Source organism: Calliphora vicina, chromosome 5, assembly GCF_958450345.1.
Source record: "Calliphora vicina chromosome 5, idCalVici1.1, whole genome shotgun sequence".
Classification (NCBI taxonomy): Eukaryota; Metazoa; Arthropoda; class Insecta; order Diptera; family Calliphoridae; genus Calliphora; species Calliphora vicina.
In genome coordinates this window covers 102556898-102584760 of record NC_088784.1, presented here as the reverse complement: position 1 = coordinate 102584760, position 27863 = coordinate 102556898, and the positions used below count along the sequence as shown (strand labels likewise).

Here is a 27863-nt window from a genome sequence, read left to right as displayed (position 1 = left end):
AAGTAACGATTTTAAATGTTTATACAAAATAATTCCAATTTCGATAATAGTGGTGGCGTTGGCGATGCTAGTGCGGGTGGTATTAATGATGGTGGTGGTAGCATAAGTGGTATGGGAGGCGGAGGAGGAGGTGGTGGTAGTCTTGATGTTGTTGGTGCCGGCAATGTCGAAGCAATTAGTGTGGGTGACAGCAGTTTAAGCACAACCGGTAGTGAGGGAGCCGGTAGTCAAGAACTGATATTTCCTTTGCGATCGCCACGCCACCAAAGAAACAGTGATGTCCAGCTACCGCTGCGTGAGAACAATAACAATGCAAACACGAAAAGATCATTCAATTTAAATCTCAGCTTCAGCAACAACAACAATCGCAAACTGTTGAGTGTGGGAGGTGTGGCCGGTGGCATAGGTGTGGCAGGTGGCGCCATTAGTGGATGCGTTAGTACAGCCCAATCATTTTGGAGTTCGGTAGCTTCGAATGTTTCGGCCTCATCGTCCTCCTCTTCGTCGTCCTCATCGTCCATAACATCGGCTTCACCATCGGCTTTAGCCTCATCCTCGACCTTGTCATCGGATGTTAGTAGTGGTGTTGGCGTTGGTGTCAGTGCATTGGGTAGTGGTAGTGGCTGTGGTCCGGGTGTGGTTCAACGCGTATTCATTAATACAAAACCCAAAAATAAAACTGAATTAATTTTAGCAACTGGCCCCAGTACAAGTTCAAACATCATTACTTCGGGTAATAATATATTAAATATTGCCGAACGCAATAACAAAACTCACGCTTACAAAATGGATGTGGATTCATCTGATGAAAATGGACCTGTAAATATGAATTGTTTTTTTTTTTCTTAACAAATACTTACATAATTTTATTAAAAAACTTTTAAATAAGTATTCAATCCAACATATAAAAAACAAAAATTCGCTTTATATTTATAATAATCAAATGAATCATCATCATTTTCAATTGCCATTTTAATCGAACAAAGGAAAGACAAATAGTTATAAATTCTGAAGAAAATGTTGGCTCAAAATTGTAAATACTTTAATTTAATTCAAATATGACAAGTTGAACATGCTTTGAAGACATTTAAATATTAGTTTTTTTCATCGTTTAAATTCAAAATCACTTACTTAATTATTCTGAAATTAATTCTCCTTCTCTTTTCTATTTCGGACTCATGTTCGAAAATTCGAAATTATAAATTACCACAAATTGTTAAATTTTTTATTGGAATTCATGTTCGAAAATTCGAAATTATAATTTCATTATAAAATTCTGGTTTCATTTACAACAATTATGTTACCAAAACTTGACATATTTTATTATTTGAATTGATGTTCGAAAATTCGAAATCAAAATTTCATTAATTAAATCAATTGTTTTTATAATAATTATATTTCAAACGGTTAATTACCAAAAATTGTTCATTTTTTTGATTTTAACTCATGTTCGAAAATTCGAAATCATATTTTTTTTTTAAAAAATCAAGTTTTCTTATAATAATTATATTACAAAAGGTTAATTACCACAAATTGTTAACTTTTTTATTTGAATTCATGTTCGAAAACATAATTTCATTAAAAAAATCAAGTTTTTTTATAACAATTTTATGATTTCAATTGATGTTCGAAATTTCGAAATCATAATTTTATTAATTTTTAACCTGTTGTTTTTATAACAATTATATTTCAAAAGGTTAATTACCTGAAATTGTTATATTTTTTTGGATATGAACTCATGTTCGAAAATTTGAAATCATAATAGCATCATTAAAATCAGTTTTTTAATGAAAATTCGAACATTTGATAAATAGCTTGAACAATTATTAACAATTATATTTCAAAAGAAATTTACATATTTTTTGATTTGAATTCATGTTCGAAAATTCGAATATTGGTAATAGCTTCAATTTATGGATTTTATGTTATGAAAACATTTTAAACGTAATAAATCATTAAAATCTCTTTTTTATTTAATAAAAAAACATGTTCGAAAATTCGAAATTAAACAAACAAATTTAAATTATTTATTAATTTAATTGAATTCATCAATAAAATCAATTTTTTTAACAATTATATTTCAAAATGTTAATGTACTATAGTACTATGTCAATTTCTATAGAAATTGACATAGTTTTTGATTTGAATTCTTGTTCGAAAATTCGAAAAATTGATAATATTTTCAATTTATGGATTTGATGTTATGAAAACATTTCAAACGTAATAATTCATTAAAATCTCTTTTTTATTTAATGGAAACACATGTTCGAAAATTCGAAATTAAACAAATTAAAATTATTTATTAATTTTATTGATTTCATCAATAAAATCTGTTTTTTAAACCATTATAAATATTTCAAAAGGTTAATGTACTGGAAATTGACATATTTTTTGATTTGAATTCTTGTTCGAAAATTCGAACATTGATAAATAGCTTCAATTTATGGATTTTTTGTTATGAAAACATTTTAAACGTAATAAATCATTAAAATCTTTTTTTTTATTTAATAAAAACTCATGTTCGAAAATTCGAAATTAAACAAACAAATTGAAATTATTTATTAATTTAATTGATTTCATCAATAAAATCAGTTTTTTTAACAATTATATTTCAAAAGGTTAATGTACTAGAAATTGACATAGTTTTTGATTTGAATTCATGTTCGAAAATTCGAACATTGATACATAGCTTCAATTTATGGATTTTATGTTATGAAAACATTTTAAACGTAATAAATCATTAAAATCTCTTTTTTATTTAATAAAAACACATGTTCGAAAATTCGAAATTAAACAATTTAAAATTATTTATTAATTTTTTTTGATTTCATCAATAAAATCAGTTTTTTTAAACCATTATAAATATTTCAAAAGGTTAATGTACTGGAAATTGACATATTTTTTTTTAATTTGAATTCATGTTCGAAAATTTGATAAATAGCTTAAATTTATAGATTTTCATGTTATAAAAACATTTTAAACGTAACAAATCATTAAAATCTCTTTTTTATTTAATGGAAACACATGTTCGAAAATTCGAAATTAAACAAATAACTTTAAATTATTTATTAATTTAATTGATTTCATTAATAAAATCAGTTTTTTATGACAATTAAAAATATTTCAAAAGGTTCAGGAACCGCAAATTGTCATATTTTTTGATTTGAATTCATGTTCGAAAATTCGAACATTGATAAATAGCTTCAATTTATGGATTTTATGTTATGAAAACATTTTAAACGTAATAAATCTTTAAAATCTTTTTTTTATTTAATGGAAACACGTTCGAAAATTCGAAATTAAACAAATTAAAATTATTAATTTTATTGATTTCATCAATAAATCAGTTTTTTAAACCATTATTTCAATGGAAATTGACATGTTTTTTGATTTGAATTCATGTTCGAAAATTCGAACATTGATAAATAGCTTCAATGTATGGATTTTATGTTATGAAAACATGTTAAATTTTAAATAAATCATTAAAATCTCTTTTTTATTTAATAAAAACACATGTTCGAAAATTCGAAATTAAACCAACAAATTGAAATTATTTATTAATTAAAATTAAAATCTCTTTTTTATTTAATAAAAACACATGTTCGAAAATTCGAAATTAAACCAACAAATTGAAATTATTTATTAATTTAATTGATTTCATCAATAAAATCAGTTTTTTTTAACAATTATATTTCAAAAGGTTAATGTACAAAAAATTTTCATTTTTTTTGATTTGAATTCATGTTCGAAAATTCGTACATTTGATAAATAGCTCAATTTATAGATTTTTATGCCTTAAAAGCATTTTATATGTAATTCACCATTAAAATTTATTTTTGATTTAGTAAAAACACATGTTCGAAAATTCGAAATTAAACAAAAAAATTAAATAATATTGTTTTATATGAAATTCTGTTTATTTTTCTTATATTTAACATTTGTTCGAAAATTCGAAAACATATAAAAACTATTTTAATTCATAATTTCGAAAATTTACAAATTTTAGCTATTTTTGATTTATATTGGAAAAAGGTATATTCTTAAGTAAAATATTCAGATTCTATTCGAAAACATAGAAATTAGTTTAATCTTTTGTTAAATTTCGAAAAAATTTGCAATAATTTGTTTTCTAAATCAAAAATTCAAAGATTTATTTGGTTTCAAAGCAAAAAAATTTTAATTTTTCGTTTCAACTTAATTACATTTGACTATAATTTATTTTCTAAAACATTTGGGGACTTATTATTGTGCAATTCGAAGAAAATCAGTAGAATTTGTATATTTTATATATGGAAATTCGAAAATGTTTTCATTCAAATCGAATTACACAATAACGACCCAGATTATTTTCGAAAATTCTAAATTATCTTCTTCAAAACTATTAACGTGTTCAAATTATTGTTTTATTTACAATACTTACAACTTGTTTTTATAAAATTTTAAATAAATTAGTTTCAAAAATTTGTATTGAAAATAACGAGTGTTTTAACTATTTTCATTATAAATTTTTTAAACGACTTTTTTTTTTGGAAATTTATTAAATTAGATAAGCAAAAGTTGTATTAAATAAAATTTTAATTAAATAATAACAATACGCTACATAGAGAAAATACTTGCTAAGTGACTAAGTATAGGTGAGGACCTCATCCCCATAACTTTGAAATATGGAAAAAATACCCCCAAATTTTAGAGTTGTTGTTGTAGAAGCAGTAGTTTCTGAGTAATCTTCCGATAATTAACAGCTTAAAATTGTCTGGTTTTGGATTTAAATTTAGTTTAAACTTTAAATATCTTTAAATCTAACATTATTAAACTTTATTATGATGCATTACCTAGTAATGTGATACTAATTTACAAATTATGGCCGCCTGAAAAACCTCGGAACCTTTCGTGATAAAGTCATTTCTCCTACAGGGCAGGTATGACCCATATCCATTCTTACATTGAGGATAGATGTTTGACCTTCATGCAAAGTAAGGCGTAAAGGAATTGTCAGGTTCATCGCAATCTGCTTTCCTAACAAATCCAGAGGCAATAGATTTAGGAGTAAATCTGGCTCATCCTAGGCTGTCAATGTATCCCTTTTAGCTAGTCATTTTCACTGATGGCTGACTCCAATTTGTATATTTTTGGCTCATTTGACTTGTATATGCTCTTTGTAAAGCAGAGAAAAGTCAATTGGTTACTTTATACATCCCAGGTAATCTAGCGTGAAGTCAGTTGCCACTTTAGTGTCTCTAAGTAGTCTAGGGTGTAGCCAATTTAGACTTTTTGTACTTCTATTTTGAAAGTAGTTAATTTACCCAGCAGAAGCAATATATTGGAGAGTCAATTGCCAATAAGTGTTCATATTAAAATAACTGGTAACATAGCTAATTCTGTAACTTTTGGAGGAGACCCCAAAGATAGGTAAAGTCACTAGTTCGAGACACTTTGTCATATCTGCTGGGATACAACAGATTTGGGGAATATAATTTAATAAATATTTAAAAATTGTGGTGATCCAGGCCTACTAGCTACACCAATTCACTTGGCGAGTATATTCTCTCAAAATATTTTAACTTAATATTGGAATATGAAGAATATTCGTTAGGTAAATTGAATTTTTAAGGAATATTTTAGAAATAGTTTTCTTTTTTCGCCCCACCAAAAAAAAAATTTATTGTCATTTTCATTTGCGTTATTTCGTTGATTTCATATCATGTCATTAATTTTATTTAACAATTTCAATTCACTTTTACTTTTATTTCTCACACATATTTTCTTTCATTATAACATTATTACAAACGAATAAAGCAAAAACCAAAAAAACAAAAAGTAAAATGCAAAAACTTATTTAATCAATATATTTATTTAATTCGTTTTACTTGTTATATTTTTAATAATTTTATGGTGTTTTTCTTTTTTTTTCATGTGTGTTAATTGCAGCAAACATTCCTCAATACAAACGATAATGATGATGAACTTATTAAACAACTGCCAAAGGAAATACTATTACGTATATTCTCATATTTGGATGTGGTTTCATTATGCAGATGTGCACAAGTATGAACATTTATAGAAAATTTTAAAATTCATTTCAATTTATTGGATCAATTTTGTTTTAAAGGTCTCCAAATATTGGAATATCTTAGCTTTAGATGGATCCTGCTGGCAGAAAGTCAATTTATTTGATTTTCAACGTGATATTGAGGTTAGTATAGAAAATTTTAAATTAAATTATTTAAAATTATAACAAACATTTTATTTTTGTTTATTTTAAGGGTCCTGTCATAGAAAATATATCCCAACGTTGTGGAGGATTTTTAAAATTTCTTTCCCTACGAGGTTGCAAATCTGTGGGAGATCAATCAATACGGTATTTGTTTAAATTATGGTTTTTATAATATCAATTTAATGTTTGTTTTCTTTTACAGAACTTTAGCCAACCACTGCCACAACATAGAACAGTTGGATTTATCTGAATGTAATAAAATTACCGATATATCGACCGAATCGATAAGTCGCCATTGTTCAAAATTAGCCTCCATTAATTTAGAATCATGTTCTAATATTACCGATAATAGTTTAAAATATATTTCGGATGGTTGTCCGGTAAGTTCTCCAAAAAAAAAAAAACAATTTAAATACAAATTAAATTGTCATTTGTATGCCATATAATTATCATTGATTTTTTTTTTATATACTTTCTCATTATATTACCCTGCTTACATTGTAACTAACCATATCTACATTTAGTTTAAAGTATTCTATATATTATATATATTTTTTCAAATCCTTTTTCACTTTAAACTGTTTCACAATATAAACAAACCTTGTTGAAAGAAAACTTGACACAACAATAACATCCGTAACGAAACCAAAATAAAGTGTAGAAAATATACCAAAAAATGAGGCCTAAAAGAGCGCAATTTTATGCACTCTCTCTCTCTCTGTTTCTCTCTGTTCTCATTTGTGTCCTTTTTATATGTTTGCTGTTCTATATATTAAATGATACATTACTGGCATTGCCATGTACTCAAAGTTAATGTTTTTGCAAGAAAATCTAAAAAAAAGCTTTAGAAAACTCAACAAAATATCCTTGCTTCGTTCTCTTTTTATTTGCTGGCCTAGTTTGTCAAACATGTAGGTTGGTTTTTCATTGTTTTTTTTTTGATTTTCTTATGTTTGAAAGTGCATACATCCATTATAAGTTTGAGTGTCAGGGACGTTGCATTGGCTTTAGGAACATGTTCATAAGGCTGGTACTTTTGCCCTCTAAAGGCAATTAACAGCTTAAACTATATTTAAGCTCGTAAACATTTTAAATTGTCTGGTTTTGCCTTTAAATATCTTTAAATCTAACTTTAATAAACTTTATTATGATGCATTACCTAGTAATGTGATACTAATCTACAAATTACGGCTGCCTGAAAAACACCTTTCCTAATAAAGTCATTTCTTCTACTAGGATGGTCTCACTACAGAGTATGAATGACCCATATCCATTCTTACAATGAGGACTGATGTTTGACCTTAATTGCATAGTACATATAGTGTAGAAGAATTGTCAGGTTCATCGCCATCTGCTTTCCTAATAAATCCAGAGGCAATAGATTTAGGAGTAAATCTGGCCCATCCAAGGCTGTACTTTTGAAAACTACCAAAGAATTCAATGTATACATTTTAGTAATTTTCACGAATGTCTAGAAACTTGGCTGACTCCAATTGATATAAACATGTTAATACAAAGAGAAGTCAATTGGTTACTTTATATATCCCAGATAATCTAGCCTGAAGTCAGCTGTCACTTTAGTGGCTCTAAGTAGTCTAGAGTGTAGCCACTTTAGTAAATCCAAGGAATAAATCTGGCTCATCTAAGGCTGCACTTTAGAAAACTACCAAAGAAGTCAATGTATATATTTTAGTAATTTTCTCTAATGTCTAGTTACTTGTCTGACTCCAATTAATCAACCTCCGTTTCGTACTAGATTAAATATAAAATGCAAACTGTTTCTTTAATCTAGTACGAAACTGTCATAGGCATATGACGTTTACGCCAACCACGATAAGGGTGCATATATTTTTGTATCATTTGATATGAATGTGCTCTTTGTAAAGCAAAGAGAAGTCAATTGGTTACCTTATATAAGCGAGATAATCTAGCTTGAAGTCATTTGTCTCTAAAGTTGTGTTGTCAGTTTCCAAAATTGTATTGCAGATATGAACTGGCAGTTATAATTTTCTTTTGGCATATTGGCCATTTTAAACTGGCAGCACTGCTTTCTGTGACAGCAGATTTGACAGTTCTCGTTTGTTTTGAGGTTAGTTTGGTTTGGATATTTATCATAAATAGACTCATGCCAGCAAATTTTCTCTATAGACACATATACGATAATGCCGAAATTTTCGCTTTCTTAAAAGAAATAAATTTTGAATGCTGCGAGTTCCCCGGTGAAATAACTTCCGGTTGATACAGCTGTCACTGAATTGAAAATCATTGCCCCACAAAGACTCGAGACGTTCCGTAGCGAAGATCCAACTGTCATGGAAACGAACTCGCTGAATTTATTCAGTATCAAATAAGGGAATTTAAAAAACTCGCACGTTCGAACAAATATCCGCTCGAATGCGAGAATTAGTCATATTTATCACTTTCATAAGACCCAAACCTTCCATTGGTATCCCGAAGGCATACGCTACGGAAAGAATTCGTTCTTGGGTTAAAGCGGAATTTGTCTAACATTGGTTTAACTTATTTGGGCTCAGACAGGCCCAACGATACTCTGTCGAATCGTATATCTCAATAATTGCTATCGCTCGGAAAGTATTTTCGCTCGGATAATAATTACCGGACATTGTAGTCTTAGATTCCACCATTTTAATTTAGGTAATGTTGGGTAAAAATAGTGAAGATTTTGCACGAAGAGACCTCACAGCAGGTGCTTTGTTGGATAATTGACTTCGTACGAATTATGATCCTGTTATGATGAAGTTTAGGGGTTGACAAAATATCCTATGGGTCAAATGAACTGTGACCCGTAGGATATTTTGTGCAGATCCAGCCTTTCTAATAACCTCACCTTAAGTTATGTTTTCGAACATCCTATCGATGATTGAGAAGATGATATACTCACCTAAAGATAGAGATTTGATCAGTTGATTGAATCAAAGATATAGTCTTACCCCCATTTTCTCAATATCTGGTTATCGTTTTTCGTAACGATAAACCTCCAATTAACATTTTTTTTTTTGTATGAGAACTGTCAGTTTATCGTCACGATAAAAAATAACCAGAGATTGGTAAAATGGGGCTTATAGTATTCAATCATTTTCAATAGATAGATTGAATCTAAAGTCCTTCGTCGAGCTCTATTTCGCTTTCGGAATGAAGACAGCACGAATATATCCTCAAAAGACAAGGAGCTATGAAATCCCGAAAGACGCCGTACAGAGCAGTGCGCATATAACATTTGATTGATGGTGTGTTGATGATGATCCAAATGTGTCAATTCGTCATCATGCTCAACAATTAAGATTGTATCAAGGATCTTGGTCGGCTTGCTTACCAGATTGAACTCGTACAGGAATTAAAGCCGGACAATCATCGTTCGGGCCGTACAATTGGTGAATGGACCGAATGAAACATCGCTATTCACCCACAATTTAATTTGAAATAGAATTGCAGCATTTGGAGCGATCATTACATCCAGAAAAATTCACTGTTTGGTGTGCTTTTTATGCCGGTGGAATCATTGATCCATATATCTCCACAAATAACGATGTTCAGAACGTTACAGTCAACGGTTAGCGGTATACTATTATTGTGGAAGGCAAATATGTGGTTTCAGCAGGATGATACCAAATGTCACACCGCGCGCGATACAATCTGTTTCCGGAGAAAAACTTTTGGCGAACGAATAATTTCAAGAAATGTATGTGTTCACGTCCACCTCGTTCATGTGATTTGACGCCGTTAGATTATTATCTCTAGCGATATGTAAAGTCCTAGGTCTATGCAGATAAACCAGAAACGATCAAACACTTGAAAGCAAATATTCGACTCATTATAGCCTAAATTCAGTTTGATTTACTGCGAAGAGTGTGGAAAAATGAGCTCGCATTTTACAATGATATCTTACCAAATACCGTTAAATTACAAAAATAATCCTTGAGAAAATTAAATAGGGAAAAGTAACAATTTCAACTTTTAGGAGCGTTTAAAAAATTGTTATTCATATGTGTTCCATACGTAACGAAAGGGTTAAATACAAATATTCTTAAAATTTTTAACTGCTAATTGCTTTTTCTTTCATTATATACCAAAATGTCCCTCGCTCTCTTAGGGTTAATGTCTATTTTTATAACATGTTGTTTTGCAATATAAACAGAGAGCTTTTATTTACAGTTTACTGTTTATTTTTGTTGTATGCAAAAACTTTTGCATTTAGTTTCCAACTCAATATTGTCTCTTAATTTACACATACTAATGCGTATGTATGAATGTGTTTTTAATGTTTATATATTGTTGTTGTTGGACTTTTTGCATTGGCCCACTTTGTACAATTTTTTTTGTCAATTTTATGTACAAGTACTTAGTGTATGTGTGTGTTTTAATGTCATCCTTTTTGTGTACATATGTAGCTGTATGTATTTAGCTGTTGTCCTGTTACTATACCGCACAAATATTTTCGTCTATCTAATGTGACATTGTTGTTTTTGGTGTTGTTGTTGTCGTCCGATAACTTTGTCCTTAAAACAGTCAACACAAGAAGGTTTCCGTTTCACTAAAGAGCTCAGCTGTTGAAGGCATTTTTCTCGGAAATGCACTTACATGTTGTATTTTTTCGCTTTAAGCTTTAATATTTTTCTTTCCTTCTTTTTTAAATACCTCACATATTTTTTTATCAATGAAATGTAAATTTAGTTGTTTTTGTTTTGTCTTTAACAAGAGCCTTAAGTTGTTTCATATTTTTTTTTTGGTTAGAGAGAGATAAGATTTCAAAAGGAAGCAAGTGTCAAATGAATACTAAAACCTTCATATTTTTTAATTAATTCGCAATAAAGAGTTTTTTTTTATGAATTTACATTAAGAAATGAGAAATTAATAGTTGTTCACAATTTAAGTTTAATTCAAGCTTTAAACAAATAGAGAAGGGTATTCAAAATCATTTCTTGAGATCTATCCGAATCAAAGATTTTGCTGTAGAATTGCATAAACCAGTGACGTGGTCCCACATGACATAATCGAGAGGTGTCAAATCACATGAACAATAGATCACCTGCTGCAAAGCAGATGCTGTACAGATCTTTCCAGCACCATCTATCGATGGTTCTTGAATGTTCTATTTCTACAATGATCAACTCAAATGTTATTTTTATGTTTTGGAAATAAATCTGGCATTTCTAAATAGCTGGTCCGATCGGTATAAAATTTGACATGGCCGTAGCCAAGGAGTATTCGAGTTTTATTTATAAAAATGGTCCCTACAAAGTGCAAATTTTTCAAGGACGGAGTTTGAGTCTAATTGAGATATTGACAAAAAAATAGTTGGGAATAAATGTGCATCAAATTGTTCCTAATATTCGCAATAAACAAATTTTAGTTTTAGAAACTCAATAAATATGTAATATATCTTTATTTATTAACAGAAATTTTCAACGTTTTTTTTAAATTTGTCAATCTAAATAAAAAAAAGGTCAAAGGGAATTGCGCAATTCCTAAATATTGGAGCGAAAATACCAAAAATTTTATTTTTTACAATTTTACCCATAGGGTCCACATTTCCTTCGGGGTTGGGAAAATACTGTTAGGTTAGGTTAGGTTAGGTTTTCCAGGCAGCCACGAAATAAGGAAGATAGAAAGAGCAGCTCACATGGGTCCATCAATGGTCCTTTTGTGTTACCTGAAAGTAGAAGAAAGAAGAAGAAAGAGGGACAGATATAAGTGAAAAGGGAGAAGAAGAAGATTGAAGAAGTTAAGGAGGAGATGTAAGAAGAAAAAGAGAGGGAGGAGGAAGGAGATCTTGGAGAATTTACGTGCCAATGAGTCGGCGATCATTGGGTCACTCTAAAGTGATCCCCGTGTCTGGTCTTTTCAACCAATTACTTCTACCTATAAAGGCACTAATGCCCTCAAGCCTCATATTCGAGAGCTCAGAGAGACTATCAAGGGAACGATGCCCCAGAAACCTTAGGCGTAGATCTCCTAATGCCGGACAATGACAAAGAAGATGAAAAATAGTTTCATCCTCCTCCTCATTTTGACAACTTCTGCAGAAGTCGTGGTACGGCAAACCAAGTCTCCTAGCGTGGTTACCAAAGGTGCAGTGTCCAGTTATGACCGCCACTACACCACTCAATTGTGAGCGTGTAAAGCCAAGAAGATGAATTGTCCGTCCCCGATTTAGTCGGGGCCATATCGTCCTGGTCATAGTGCATGTGGGTTCACAGTCCCATCTTGCCTGAGCGAGCTCATAGTAGAAGTTACTAATTTGTAGCTTGCATTTGGATAACGGAATCCCACATAGGAAATCTATGTCTCCGTCAGGTAACATGGCGCCTTTTCTCGCCAGATCATCGGCAACACAGTTGCCCGTAATAGTAATATCCCCGTGTCCCCGTACCCACTTGAGTACGACTATTGAATGTCTCGCCATCCTGTTTAAGGATGCCCGGCATTCCTGGACTAAGTTAGATGTTGTGTATACACCTGTCAGGGATTTTATAGCTGCCTGACTGTCAGTATATATACAAATATCCCTGTCAGATATCTTGTTATAACTAAGCCAGTTAGCCGCCCTTTTGATGGCCGATAATTCAGCCTGAATAATGCTACATTCATTCGGAAGTCTGAAAGATAACCTAATATCAAGTTCCCGAATGTAGACACCTACGCCAACTCGATCTCCCTTCACAGAACCGTCCGTATAGACTGAGAGACCCATTGTGTCATGTAAGGGCCCGTTCATTGCTTCCGTACCACACGGAATTGAGAAATCGAAATTCCTCGCTAAGAAGGGCCTAGAAATGCAGTAATCGATATTCTCCGGAAGAGTCTGAATACTACCTATTATGCTGGCGTGACCATATGGAGCGTGTTTCCACGCACCAATCGCGTTTAGCCTAAAGGCAGAAGTAAATGCCATTTTTCTTGCCATAAGATCCACAGGGATCCAGTTCAATATAGTAAAGAGCGACTTTGTTGCGGTCGTTCTTAAAGCTCCTGTTATCAGGATTGCCATTCTCCTTAACACTCTCTCGAATAGCATACACGTCGAGCCACTGTCTAGTGCCTTCCACCAGACAGAAACTCCATAAAATAGTGTCGGCTTAATGACCGCATCACATAGCCAGTTGACAAACTGGGGTCTAATACCCCATTGCGTACCTATCGCCCTCTTACAGACATACATAGCCGTCAAGGCTTTTGACGTCCTTAAAAGGGTATTGGGTTTCCAGGATAGTTTACTATCCAGAATAACTCCTAAGTATTTCGCACTGTCCGATAGTGTTAGTTCAACACCATTTAATCGGGGAAGCGAGAAATGAGGAATCTTGTACCTCCTTGTGAACAGTACAAGTTCAGTTTTGCCTGGGTTTACACTCAATCCACTGTCCGTACTCCACCGACTCAGTATACTGAGTGCATGTTCCAGGCGTTGTGATATCGTGTCCAAGTGGATCCCAGAGACTGCCACCGCGACGTCATCCGCGTAGGCGACAGTTTTATAGCCTAAGAGATCCAATTTCCTGAGCAGACAATTTATGGCCAAATTCCACAGAAGTGGCGATAAGACACCTCCCTGAGGTGTACCCCTAGTGGCCATTCTCGTGATCACTGCCGTTCCCTTTTCGGAGCGAATGATCCTGTATCGTAGAAGGTTTGTGATGAACCTTACAGTTGATTGGTCTAAACCAAGATCCTGTAGAGCTGAAACGATAGTTGCAGATTCTACGTTATTGAAGGCTCCTTCTATATCCAGAAAGGCCACTAACGAGAAATTACCAAATTCAAGGGATTTCTCAATATATCCCACTAAGGAGTGAAGTGCTGTCTCAACGGATTTGCCTTTCATGTAGGCGTGTTGAGAGGGAGATACTGATCCTTGTTTCAAAGACACTCGTATGTGGATGTCGATGATTCTTTCAAGGGTTTTCAGCAAGAATGATGATAGACTTATCGGTCTGAAATCTTTTGCTTTGGTGTGTGACGCTTTCCCCCCTTTCGGAATGAATGTCACAGTGCATTCGGTCCACCGTTTTGGTATGTAGGACCATGCAAGACAGGCATGATAGATAGTTATCAGCCAAGGAGTGACTAGATCTATATTATTCTGTAGATCAGCGGGTATTATACCATCTGGGCCCGGAGACTTGTAAGAGTCAAAACTCCGTATGGCCCATTTTATCAAATGTTCGTCAAGTATAATTGACGAAGTTGTCCGATTGTTCGGTTGGGATGCACTAGCAATATCCGGAGGCAAGTTCCCCGGAAAATGAGTGTCCATGAGTACTTCTAGTGTCTCACGTCCATCAGTAGTCCACCTACCATCCTGTTTCTGAATATAACCTTGAACAGTTGGTGTTTTCGATAAGATCTTGCGCAGACGATTTGTCTCAGAGGAACTTTCGACGCCGCTGCAGAAATTCCTCCAGGACTTACGTTTCGCGCTCCTGACCATATTCTTAAATTTGTTCAACATAGACTTATACATTGACCAGTTGCCTGATCTTTTCGCCTCGTTGAATAGTTTACGACAATTACGCCTAGTGTTCGCTATGTCTAAAGACCACCATGGAGGTCTTACCTTTCCTCTGCGAGCAGAGGGAGTGCATGTACGTCTTGTGGCCTCACTGAGAGAAAGTGTGAGCTTTTCCACAGCGCTTTCAATGTCCCTAGTGTCACCTATGAGAGGGGGTGAGGGAAGTAAACCATCAAGGATCCGCCTGTGATCATCCCAATTGGTTTTCCTCCTATTTAGAAAAGGCTTTTCCTTCTCAACTTCCAATTCTATTAAGAATGTCAGATACCTGTGATCAGACAGAGAGCAATCATCTGAAACCTTCCAATTCCTTATGAGTTGCGAGTGGCTTGCACTGACAAGCGTAATGTCCAGAACTTCTTGCCTATTTGCTACCACAAAAGTAGGTTCTGAACCTCGATTGACAACTACCAGATTAAAGTCTAATATGAAGTCTAAAATGTACTCACCTCGTTCGTTTTTATCTGAGCTACCCCAGATTGTGTGGTGAGCATTTGCATCAGCTCCGATAATTACAGGAGTTCTGGCCCTATTTGCGGCACGCATCATATTAGATACCAGGTTATTCGGTGGTGGTTCAACCTGGTCGTGCGCCATATAGCTCGAGAGCAGCCACACCTTACCTGCACCTGTCTCCCAAGCAGCAGCTACTGTATCTTCATCGCTGTAATCAGGAAGAATGAAGATATTAAGATGGTTCTTAACCAAAATGCAAGATCTTATTTTACCTGTGCGTCTTATGTACAAAAGTTTGTACTTTTTGGCGTTGAGTCCACGAATTTCGCCATTGTGTATCCACGGCTCCTGGACCAACGCAATGTCCTCCCCATATTTAGCAATGTGGAGGAGCAGGGCAGCCGAAGCTGCCTTAGAGTGGTGAAGGTTCACTTGGATCGCCTTCACCATGGTCTGGATCATATATGACCGTAACGTCGATGTCTTCTGGGTCTGATTCCAGAAGAACATCTTCATCCTCCACATCACCCAGAGCGCAGAATAGGTCCCCAACCATACTGGAGTGTGATTGGGTCTCCATTTTGTCCTCAGAGCTTGCGGGGTCGTCCAGTTTAATTTTGCAGTCCATATCCTGCGGAGCTTCCAGTTTAACACCAGAAGTTTCGGGGTCGAGCTTGTCGTCACCACGGTAGATGCGCAGCTTGATACTATCGAAACCATAGTAAATCTTGCTTTGCCTCTCACGTAGTGGCGCCAAGGATTCCTTGTTAAGGACTACGACCACCTTTCTATGCGCACCTTCAGGAGCGGAAACCTTAACCACCTTCCAGTTATGGGTTGGTAGATCGGGATTACCGCTCTGAATGTATGCCAGAATCTCCTCAGGTTCATGTGGCTCCGCCGGAATAACTGTGACTGATCTCGGTCTACGAGGTATCTCGTTTACCGGGATCACGTCCAGTTTCGCGCCAGGCCACAATTCCCCTAGGGACGCAATTGCTAATTTTAGCAGTAGAGCTGAGCGGTCATTGGTACACGCTAGCAGTTTTACATGGCCTTGATACCAGCCAGCATCGTCGTTTTGCGGGGATGGACCGGGATTCTCCTTGAGAATCTTCCAGTATACCCCCAGCATACCCTGACGGATTTTCAGCCATTTCTCCTGGGAGATAGCTCCGTCATCAACACTCCTGTCGATAATAGCCCTTACAAGTGGATTGCGAGCAACTTCACTGTAAGGCCTTCTTATCACACGAGCCTCTTGCTTCGGACGTTTAGTCTTCGGCTGTGTGTTTTGCTGTTGGAGCAGCTCCTCCTCTGAGCGTTGCCGTTTGGGCCCAGCAGATGCGCCTTGGTTCGCTGCATCTGCGCTTGGAGGAGTGTTTGAGCTGTCCAGCTCAGCCAGTTGAGCCTTAGCCCAACTTAGTTTCGACAATTCGTCGATGTTAAGCGCATCGGCCGACTTGGATCCAAGCCGGTCGATAATGCGCATGGCGGCACGCCTTTGCACGAAAGCCCTCCTGGATGGTTCTTTGCGAATGGGGGCGTTCGGTTCTGCCGTAGTGGCGGGTGGGGCTACGGTGGTTGGACCCGACTTCTGGTTCGACGATCCAACCTGTAGCATTTTCGCAGGGACAACTGTCTTCTCGACAGTGTCCAATGCAGGGGCTGTTGCTGGTATATTACCAGCGAGGGCTAATGCAGCTTTTGAGGTGCTTGGCTTAAAGTCCAAGGCTACCTCGCTGCTTTTAGTCAAACTGTCACCAGAAGGTTGGACAGTCGACTGTTTGCAATCAGCCAGCATAGGTTTCCCCTGCTGGCCTTTTGCTGTTTGTTTTTTGTTATTGTTATTGTTTTGTATTGTGTTATTCATTTTTGTTCCCACGAGTGAGCGCGTAAGGGGATGGACACTCCATGCAGGGACGGCGTACATGGATTAGGCGAAAACTGTATTACAACCGACCCGTGCCCTGGCGTCGGAGGGGAGCTGTTAGCGACTAGTTATCTTTAACCACTTACTAGCCATTCAGGTCTTCGGCACTGCTACCATCACCTTGACCTTACAAGTGGGGGGGAAAGAAAGAGTAGAGAGAGAAAGAACAGTTTTGGTCCGCGGGTAGTAACACTAGAAGAGAGAGAGAATGTGTTAGCACTAGGTAACCATTTGTCAAAAATGTATCACCAGTAATAACAGTATCCTAACACCAATTACATCCTACTGTGACCATTTGTTATAAAATGCATCACAGTATTATGATAGCCGGCTGACACATTTCCGTTTACCGACCTAGCTATGTCAAGAAGTTCAGACCATTTGTTAAAAATGCATCTTAAGATATTGACATCGCTTGAGCATTTGTCAAGGCTAGTGACCTGTTGTCAAAACAGTATCACTAGACTAGGCAGTTGCTCCCCCTATCCGCCACCTGGGACGCGTCCGATGGGAGACTGAGAACTCCACACGAAGAAAATACTGTTACGTAATTGTACTTGAATTCAAATATAACGATTTTAAGGGCTGATTTAAAAGTAGGATAATGCTTTCAAATAACAGTGCTGTAATAGCAAACTGTAACATAACTGTGTTCATTATTAAATAAAAGCTTTCAGTTGACCATTGATCGTATGTTGGCAACGCTGTTAGTGGCAGAGGTTGCAGTCGTGAGTGAATTTATCAGAGACGCTTTTCGAATAAACATCAACTGAGTGCCTTAAAGTGTGTTGTGTTTTTCAAGTAAATTCGTGTACATTATAAATTGTGTCTGTATTTCTGCGAATTTATAAACGTGTATAAAAAACATTGAGTGACTATTTAATTCTGTTGTTGTTGTACATTTGAATAAATAAAGAGTTGTTACCATTTTTTATTTGCAATCAAAAGTATCCGGTTTATTTAAAGGAAATAAACTAGCGTTTTGAAAAGGTTAAAACGTAACAATACTTTGGGGATAAATAGGCAACACATCAAGGTTTCCAAAGCTACTTTCCGTTTTCTGATCCCAGCTTTGTGATTTTAGAACATGTGGCACAAAATTGAAATTTTGATAAAAATAGATCAAATTCCGAAGGGGATAGGGGCGACATATTTGAAAAATAGGACATGTTTTTATACCAAAACGTTTTCCGTAAAGATACATTACAGAAAAACATAAAATTGTTATATGTTCTTCAAAAAAGTTTTTTTTAAGTCGCCCAAAAAACAGCAAAAATCTACAATTTTTTTAATTTTTTAATTGAAAATCGTTTATTTTTAGATCCATAATAGATATTGCTCTGAAATCTTTTGTATATTATTGGTAATTTAGTTGTCTAACTAACAAAAAAAATTAAGTCCATTCGGTCCAAAAGTACGACCTATATTTTTAAAAAAGCTGACCAAGGAATGCAAAATTTTAAAATTTCAATTTTGAAATTCCTATAACTTGGAAATTATAGGAGATAAATAGCACACGCTAGCATAGTTTTTCAAGACCTAGCCGAGCGCTTTCCAAAAAATTGGCACGTGGTTAACAAATTTTACATGTCAAAGGTACCCTACTTGGAGCCCCCATAACACCGCCCCTAGAGCATTTGTAGGGCCTATTTTAATAACTTAAACTCGAATACTCCTTGGCAACGCCCGCGTCAAATTTTATCGCGATCGGACCAGCCGTTTAGAAATGCCAGATTTATTTCCAAAAGATTTTGATTCTGCCCCTGCAATGTTAACAATATCCGCAGCTATGTTAATAATGTTAACAGTTATGTTAACTACTGTTAACCTTCGCTTTAACAAAGGATTTTTTATGTACAATACCCACCCGGTTGGTACAGCACTTCTATAAATATATGCGACGAACGAAATTTAAAAAAATCGAAAAAACCTTATACAAAGTTTAAAATGTTTCTATTAAATTCTATAGAACTCTAAAATTTGTTCAGTGATTATAAATTTCATTTAAATCGAAACAAAATGAAAAAAATATTGAACCAATAAAAACGAAGTGGTCACCCGGCTGGGTATTGGTAAAGCGAAGGTTAAGCGGCTGGTAAACAACATTGTCAACAATAATAAGTCTCCAGAAATAGAAATGTTGAGAAACATCATGCAACTTAAAACCAGCTGTGAGAAACCGTTATATTTGAATTCAAATAGAATTTCGTAACATTATTTAAAAGACCTCACATCATCTGACTTAAAGTTACAATTGTTATTTTTTAATATAATTATTGATTTTTAATGTATATAAATGTAGTTAGTTGTTTTGTTTATCATTTAAACGCCCCTTTATAAAATGATATTAAATGTTTAATTACTTACTTGTTTGTTTATTTAATGTCTTGTTACAGAATCTATTAGAAATCAATATATCATGGTGTCATTTAATAACAGAAAATGGTGTTGAAGCTTTAGCACGTGGTTGTGTTTATTTGCGAAAATTCTGCAGCAAAGGTTGTAAGCAGGTGAACGACAATGCCATCTCATGTTTGGCTAAATATTGTCCAAATTTAATGGTGCTCAATTTACACAGCTGTGAGGTAGGTTTTCTATTTTATACAAATACATTTTTATCAATTTTAATTATTTAATTATTTATTGTTTATTTAACAGTCTGTAACCGATTCATCGATTAGACAAATCGCAAGTAATTGTCACAATTTACAAAAACTGTGTGTATCCAAATGTGCCGAACTGACCGATCTCTCATTGATGGCACTCTCGCAAAATAATCCCTATTTAAATACTTTAGAAGTATCAGGTTGCCGTAATTTTACCGATTTGGGTTTCCAGGCCCTGGGTAAAAATTGTAAATACCTGGAGCGCATGGACTTGGAGGAGTGCAATCAAATAACTGATTTAACATTAGCCCACTTGGCCACTGGCTGTCCAAGTTTAGAAAAATTGGTAACAAAAAAATAAATTTCCTTTTGCTATTTTATAATATTGAAAATCTTGTTCTTTTTGCTTTCAGTTTTTATCGCACTGTGAACTGATAACGGATGATGGTATACGCCAACTAGCCGCTGGTAGTTGTGCCGCCGAAAGTTTATCCGTCCTCGAATTGGATAATTGTCCTTTAATCACTGATCGTACATTAGAGCATTTAGTATCTTGTCATAATTTACAAAGAATTGAGCTATTTGACTGCCAATTGATAACAAGAGCAGCAATACGCAAACTAAAGGTAAATTTCCAGAGATTTTTTGTTACTAAAACTTTAAGCTATTGGATGTATGACTTAAAAATGTGTATCTTTCATTTATTCTCACTTAGTTATTGAGCATTATAGTGTAAACAACAATTTTTTTTTTTGCTTTGGAAATGTCGAATTTTGTATTAACGAACTGTCATATGCGGGAAGTTTTGCTTTACTTATTTAATTTGAAAAAAGAGTCGCTGATTGCTCACCAAAGTTTATGGTGAATGTGTTCTATCAGTTTCAACGTGCGATAGATGGTTTTAGCGGTTCAGAAGTGGTGATTTTGACACGGAAGACAAATATCGCCCAGGCCAGCCAAAAAAGTTTGAAGACCAAGAATTGGAGGCATTACTTCATGAAGATTGTTTTCAAACTCAACAAGAGCTTTGCAAAATCATTGGAAGCCACTTAAACATCAATTTTATAAAGTTTGCATGCAGCAGGATTCATCCAAAAGCTGGGAAATGTATCATACGAATGGAAGCCGAGAGACCTTGAATGATAATTTTGCATGTCTGAAATACTGCATGAACGCTGTGAAAGAAAATCATTTTTGCAGCAAATCACTACTTGCGATGAAGAATGGATCCATTATGATAACCCGAAGCTTAAGAGATCGTATGTGAAGCCCGGCAAACCAGCCAAATCGACACCAAAGTAAAATATCCATGGGGCTAAAGTAATGCTCTGTGTTTGGTGGGAGCAAAAGGTTCCTATCTATTATGAGCTGCTGAAATTTGACTAAACCATCATAGGAAACTTGTACTGAACACAACTGATACGTTTGAAGCTAGCATTGGCCGAAAAACTCCCAGAATAAGACAAAGATCGCCCAGGCATTACTCCATGAAAATTGTTGTTAAACTCAACAAGAGCTTGCATAATTATTAGGAGCTACCCAAGCAGCAATTTCAAAATATTTGCGAGCAGCAGGATTCATCCAAAAGCAGAGAAATTGGGTACCATACGAATTGAAGCCGAGAGACCTTGAAAGACGATTATGCATGTCTGAAATACTGCATGAACGCTGTGAAAGAAAATCATTTTTTTTCGCAATTCATTACTTGCGATGAAGATTGGATCCATTATGATAACCCGAAGCGTAAGAGATCGTATATGAAGCACGGCCAACCAGCCGACTTGATACCAAAGCCAAATATCCATGGTGCTAAGGTAATGCTCTGTATTTGGTGGGAGCAAAAGGGTCCTATCTATTATGAGCTGCTGAAATTTGGCTAGACCATCACTGGGAACCTATACCGAACGCAACTGATTCGTTTGAAGCGAGCATTTGCCGAAAAACACCCAGAATATGCAAAGAATAAAACAAAGATCGCCCATACCAGCCAAAAAAGTTTGAAGATCAAGAATTGAAAGCATTACTCCATCAAGATTGTTGTAAAACCCAACAAGAGCCTGACAAATCATTGGGAGCTACTCAAGCAGCAATTTCAAAACGTTTGCAAGCAGCAGGATTCATCCAAAGGCATAGAAATTGGGTGCCATACGAATTGAAGCCGAGAGTCTTTGATAGACGATTTTGTGTGTCTGAAATTTTGCTTGATTGTAATAAAAGCAAGTTATTTTTGCACCGAATTATTTCTTGCGATGAAAAATTAATCCATTATGATAACCAGATGCGTAAGAGATGAAGCCGAATCGATACCAAAGCCAAATATCCTTGGCGTGAAGAAAATTCTCTGTGTTTTGTGGGAGCAAAAGGGTCCTATCTATTATGAGCTACTGAAATCTGGGTGGACCATCACAGGGAACATGTAACGATCACAACTGAAGCGATCATTGGCCTAAAAACGCCCAGAATATGCGGCCAGACATGAAACCGCCATATTCCATCATGACATCAACGATAGTACACATGTTGTAATACCTGTTTAAAAGTATTTAGAATGAAGTTGTTGAGAAGTTTTGCTTCACCCGCTTTATAGACCAGACCTTGCCCTGTCCTACTAATATTTGTTTCGATTGATGCAGAACGCTCTCTCTGGGATACGCTTCACTTTTGAACAGAGTATCCCATATTGGCTTGATTCGTTCTTGGCCTCAAAAGATAAGCAGTTCTTTTGGCTCGGAATCCATATGTTACCACAAAGATGGGAAAAGGTCATAGCTAACAATGGCCAATACTTTAAATAAGTTTATATTGTACAAATGTTTCAAAATTAAAGCTAAAAATTTGAAAAAATCCCTCATTTTTAAGTCATACACCAATAGAAAATTAGCTTGTTATCGAAACATCACTATGTATTTTCTTAGAGAAACTTTACTTTTTATTCCATTCCTTGGAGAAGATTTTATTGTTTTCTTTAAAAAATACCTCCAGAGAATAGTTTTGCATAAATTTATTTTAATTTTGATTGTATTTTTTATTTGTCTCTTTTCAAATTCTACCAGCAACATTTACCAAATATAAAAGTTCATGCGTACTTTGCCCCAGTTACACCGCCTCCAGTTACCACTGGACAACGACCACGTTATTGTCGATGTTGTGAGATTTTGTGAGATTCGGCCATTGGCTTTGCCCGGAAATTACTGTGCAAAGGCCCCACTGACTGATGTTTGCATATATTCGCGAGCATTATACTGATTATCTTGACGATTGTCATCGCATCGCTAATGTTACTTTATGTTTTTACGGCAATCTATAAATTTACAATTTGAGTTTAATTTCTATCTCTTTCATCTTCACTTTCACCATCACCACAATTATAATTTTCATTTCATAATTTTATTGTTTTTTTTTGTTAAAAATCAAACTACACTTACAACAATAACACTTATATGAATAACAACAACCACAACAACCCCAAAATAGATGATATATTTACTTATACGAACCTTTAAAAAATTCTTCTAAATTTAATTTTGACTCAAAAGAAAAAAACTCAAAAGAAATAGTGAAAATCAAAATCAAACAAATTTAAATTTTGTTGCAACCAGAAAGAAACAAACTCTCCCTTTTAGTTTAATTTATTTTATTGTATGTTTTACTTTATTTTATTAACGATACGAAAATGTTTAACATTTTAATTTTAGTTTTTTTTTATTATTATTATTTTAGCAATTTAAATTTAATTATAAAAACAATTTATAAACCGAAAACTAAATAAACAAAATCATTTCATTATTTATAAAAAGAAAAACAAAAAACAAATTTATATTATTCAATTAACCACGACTTGTAAACGTATGTTTTATTATATTAATATTAATTAGTATATAAATTTTCAAAAGGTTTTTAATTTTCTAACCATTATTTTATCATTTTTTTTAGTTTAGCAAACCTTTTTGCTTGATTTCAATTTTAAAGGAACTGATTATGGAAAATGAATTTTCTTTAACTAAAATAATAATATGTATGTACGTATTACTACTTTATTTGTTTAATAATTTAGTTATTTGTAGTTGTTTTTCCTAACCCTAACAACGAATTAAATTGTGTTTTTAGTTAAAATAATACATAATTTTATAAAATAATAAATAATATTTTTAAAGGATTAGCTATGATTTTTAAAAGAATTTCATATGGTTCTTGTGACTATTTTAATAGTTTCACTTTACACTTAGTGGTTTCAGAAAATAATATTTCAAATTTTTATTTGAAATATCAAGAATTTAATGTCTAATAAGAGCTATCTGCAGTATAGTTCTTTTAGAAAAAAAGTTCTTGATATATTTCTTTATATCTTCACCTAAAATGCAAAATAACGTAACAACAAAAATACTAAAATCGAATGTTTAAGAGATAATGATGAAATTTTAATTTGGAAATGTGTTTGTCATTCTATTTAATGATCAAATGGAAGAAATTAAGATACTTTTAATTCTTCAATGGTTTTTTGTCCATCACTTTTAACTTTGTTGAAATGATGTTACGTTATTTTGCATTTTAGCTGAAGATATGTAATTTAACAATATATTGAAGTTGCATGGATGCTGAGGAGTGAAACGTGGCGGTTTCCGAAAATTTGCTATTTCATCCTGCTCGCAACTTCAAACTTTTAATTGTTTAAAAATCATCCTTAAATTTCTTAAATAATAGAAGAAAACTTGCTTTAAACAGAAAAACCTATTTCAAAAAGGATTGCAAAAAAAATTTAAAATTTATTTGGCAAAAACTAAATTCGAAATTAGCGAAAATAGGATTTGTTTGCGAAATTAAGTTCTATTTTTTTCAAAAATTGTGAAAATTACATTTTTGCAATTTCAATAATAAAAAAATAATTTTCAATATAAATGAAAATTACACTATTTTGGAATTAAATTTAACATTTAAAAAAATTCGAAATTAAATTCAAATTTTTGAAAATTGTGGAAAATTTGATTTTTTCTATTTTGATCGAAATTAAAAAAATTTCAATATAAATTTCGAAAATTAAAAATTTTAGAAATCAAGCTATTTTGGAATATTTCTTAAAAATAAAAGTGGTTAGGATGTAAATTCATCAAATATAACATTTTCTAACATTAAAAAAAAATCGAAACTAATTTCGAATTTTCGGAAAATTTGAAAATTTTTTTTTTCAATTTCGATCGAAATTAAATCATAAAATAAAAAAAAAAAAAATTTCAATATAAATTTACAATTTCAAAAATTTAAAATTTCAGAAATTAATGAAAATTATACTATTTTGCAATATTTCTTAAAAATAATAAATTTTTAGTGTGAAAATGGAACAAAAAAATTCGAAATTAATTTCGAATTTTCGAAAATATTGAAAAAATAGATTTTTCTATATCTATATGTTTCTACAAAACATAATTTTTAAATATAAATTTCCAATTTCGAAATTAAATTCGAATTTTTGAAAATTAAAAAAAATACGATTTGATGAAATTTAAAATTTTTGTTATTTATTTCATGTTTGTTCTAAAAATTGAGGGAATTTCATATTTTGTAACATTAAATAAAAAACCGAATTGAAATTGAATTTTCGAAAACAAAATTTTTGAAAATTATATGATTTTTGTATTTCTTTCTTAGAAATAAATGTGTTTATGCCATAATTTATCAAAATATAGTATTTTCAGTTATTTTACAAAAATTCGAAATTATGTTCGAATTTTCGAAGTTAATAAAAATGTAATTTTAACAATTTCCTTTAAAAGTAAATCATAAAATGTAGAAAATTTTCAATTTCGAAAATTAAATTTTTTTTCGAATTTTCGAAAATTATGAATTTTGTTTCTAAAATGTTTACAAATTAATTATATTTATATACATAATATGTATTCTTTTATTTCTTTTTTAGAAAGCCATAAACGTGTTTATTTCATATATTGGATGAACATAGATTTTTCTAATATTTTACAAGAAATCGAAATTATTTTCGAATTTTCGATAACTAAGAAGTTTAAAAATTAATGAAAATTATATGATTTTTTCATTTCTTTCTTAGAAATGAACTTGTTTATGCCATAACTTATCAAAATATAGTATTTTCAGTTACTTTACAAAAATTCGAAATTATGTTCGAATTTTCGAAATTTTTAAAAATTTGATTTTTTACAATTTTCACTGAAAATAAATCATAAAATGTGGTAGATTTTAATTTTCAACAAAAAAATTTCAATTTCAAAAACAACAAATTTAAAAAATTATTTTCAAATTTTATTTTTATAATTTGCAATTAAGTTCTAATTTTTTAAAGTTTAGAAAATTTAGTGTTTTAGCAATCTTCACTGAAATTAAAGAAAATTTCCATTAAAGAATTTGTCCAGTATGTTCGATATGAAATTCAATATTTAAGTTTTTCCTTTTAACCTTAACAGATTTATAAAATTTTTATTAATTTTAAAAGTTAATAATGGATGCATTAAACAAAATATATAAATAATTAAGTTTTTTCTCATTTACAATAGAATTTTGTTCGTTTAAGCAAGAAAGAAATCCCCAACATTGATAAACCTTAAATGAAAAATATATTTTTAAATCTTATATATACTATACTATATATAATAATATATATTTGGACCTAGAGTTAACTGAATACAAAAATTAATAATAAATAAATAATAAAAACAACAAATAACAATGATAAAACAATAACTAACGATTATAATGATTCAACACGATTATTATAACTTAGTTGTAGAATGTGTGATACAAAAAAAAAATAAAAAATTATAAAACAAAAATACTTACATTAAAACAAATGAAAGATTAATGCTTTTAAAACAAACAAAAATACAACAAAAACTCATTTTTAAACTACAAAAAAAAAAAACAAAAATACATTTTGAAAAAAAATACACAAATAAACTGATTCAACAGGAAACTAAATATAAAATTTAATTTCGTATTTTATTCAGAGAAAAAAACAAAAATCTTTAATATATTTTAGTCCTTAAAGAAAATGAAAAGAAAAACAAACACAAAAACCATACAAACTGGTAAAAATCTGTTTAAAGAAAAGATTAAAGAAAACCCCCAATAAATGTAATATTTTATGCGTAGCATTGTAAATTATTTGGAAACTATAAATAATAAAAGCAAAATGAAATGAAATAAAACGTATATTTTTTAAAATTTAAGAGAAATAAATACAAACAAACAAACAAAAATATCTATATATATATTTCAACTATAAACAAATCAATAAAATTTTAAATGAAAAATGAAGGATCCAAGAAAGAATAGGGTTTCGTCCAGAGATATAAAGAGAAAATAAGAACAATTCTTATTTAGAGAGAACAAAAACTGGGTTTCGAAACTTTTATTTTCTGTATAAAATGTTCAATTTTCATACATTAATTATAATATAATTTGATCAAATATAGAATTTGTATACATTTTACAAAAGTAGAATTATGATCGAATTTTCGAATTAAAAATGAAAGATACAAAAATTTTATTTCGAAAAATAAATATGATAAAATGAATGAAAATTAAAAAATTTTTCTTAAAAAATAATGTAAATTAATCAAATATAATTTTCGAACATTCAAAAAAAATGAGATTTCGCTTAGAAACAGGAAAATATTATATTTCAAAATAAATTTACAATTTCGAAATTGAAAAAAAAATTAAAATCAAAGAAAATTACATATATTTTTCAATACATATTAAAAATAAACGAGTAAATGATTAAAATTTTTAAAAAAAATCGAATTTTCGAAAATTCTGAAAAATTTAATTTTTTTAATTTCGATCAAAATATAATCTTAAAATAAAAAATATAATAATTTCCTAAATAAATTTTCAATTTCGAAAATGAAAAATTTTAAAAACTACTCAATGGATCAAATATTACATTTTTGAACGTTTAAAAAATAAATTCGAAATTAAGTTCGAATTTTGGAAATTATGTTCAAATGTCCGAAAGTTGTGGAAAAATTGTTTTTTCAAGATTCTTTCAAAAATAAATCATAAAATATTATTTTGAGTATAAATTTACAATTTCGAAAAATATAAATTTTCAAAAATCAATTAAAATTACACAATTTTGAAATATTTCTTAAAATT

The 27863-nt window shown here is 32.0% G+C and overlaps 2 protein-coding genes across 2 annotated transcripts; one reads left to right on the top strand and one right to left on the bottom strand.

The window, feature by feature from the left end:
- LOC135961069 (F-box/LRR-repeat protein 20) lies at window positions 1-23552 on the top strand. The gene is made up of 9 exons (XM_065512538.1): window positions 1-819; window positions 5929-6045; window positions 6110-6193; window positions 6264-6358; window positions 6417-6594; window positions 19530-19718; window positions 19792-20085; window positions 20153-20365; window positions 22793-23552. The coding sequence occupies exons 1-9, from the start codon at window positions 16-18 to the stop codon at window positions 22898-22900; spliced, it is 2082 nt and encodes a 693-aa protein (XP_065368610.1). The 5' UTR covers window positions 1-15; the 3' UTR covers window positions 22901-23552.
- On the bottom strand, window positions 15237-17620 carry LOC135961624 (uncharacterized). The gene is made up of 2 exons (XM_065513151.1): window positions 15473-17620; window positions 15237-15408 (listed from the first exon to the last, which is right to left on the bottom strand). Exon 1 carries the CDS (start codon window positions 17131-17133, stop codon window positions 15613-15615), a length of 1521 nt encoding a protein of 506 aa, XP_065369223.1. The 5' UTR covers window positions 17134-17620; the 3' UTR covers window positions 15237-15408; window positions 15473-15612.
- Window positions 23553-27863: the final 4311 nt, after the last annotated feature.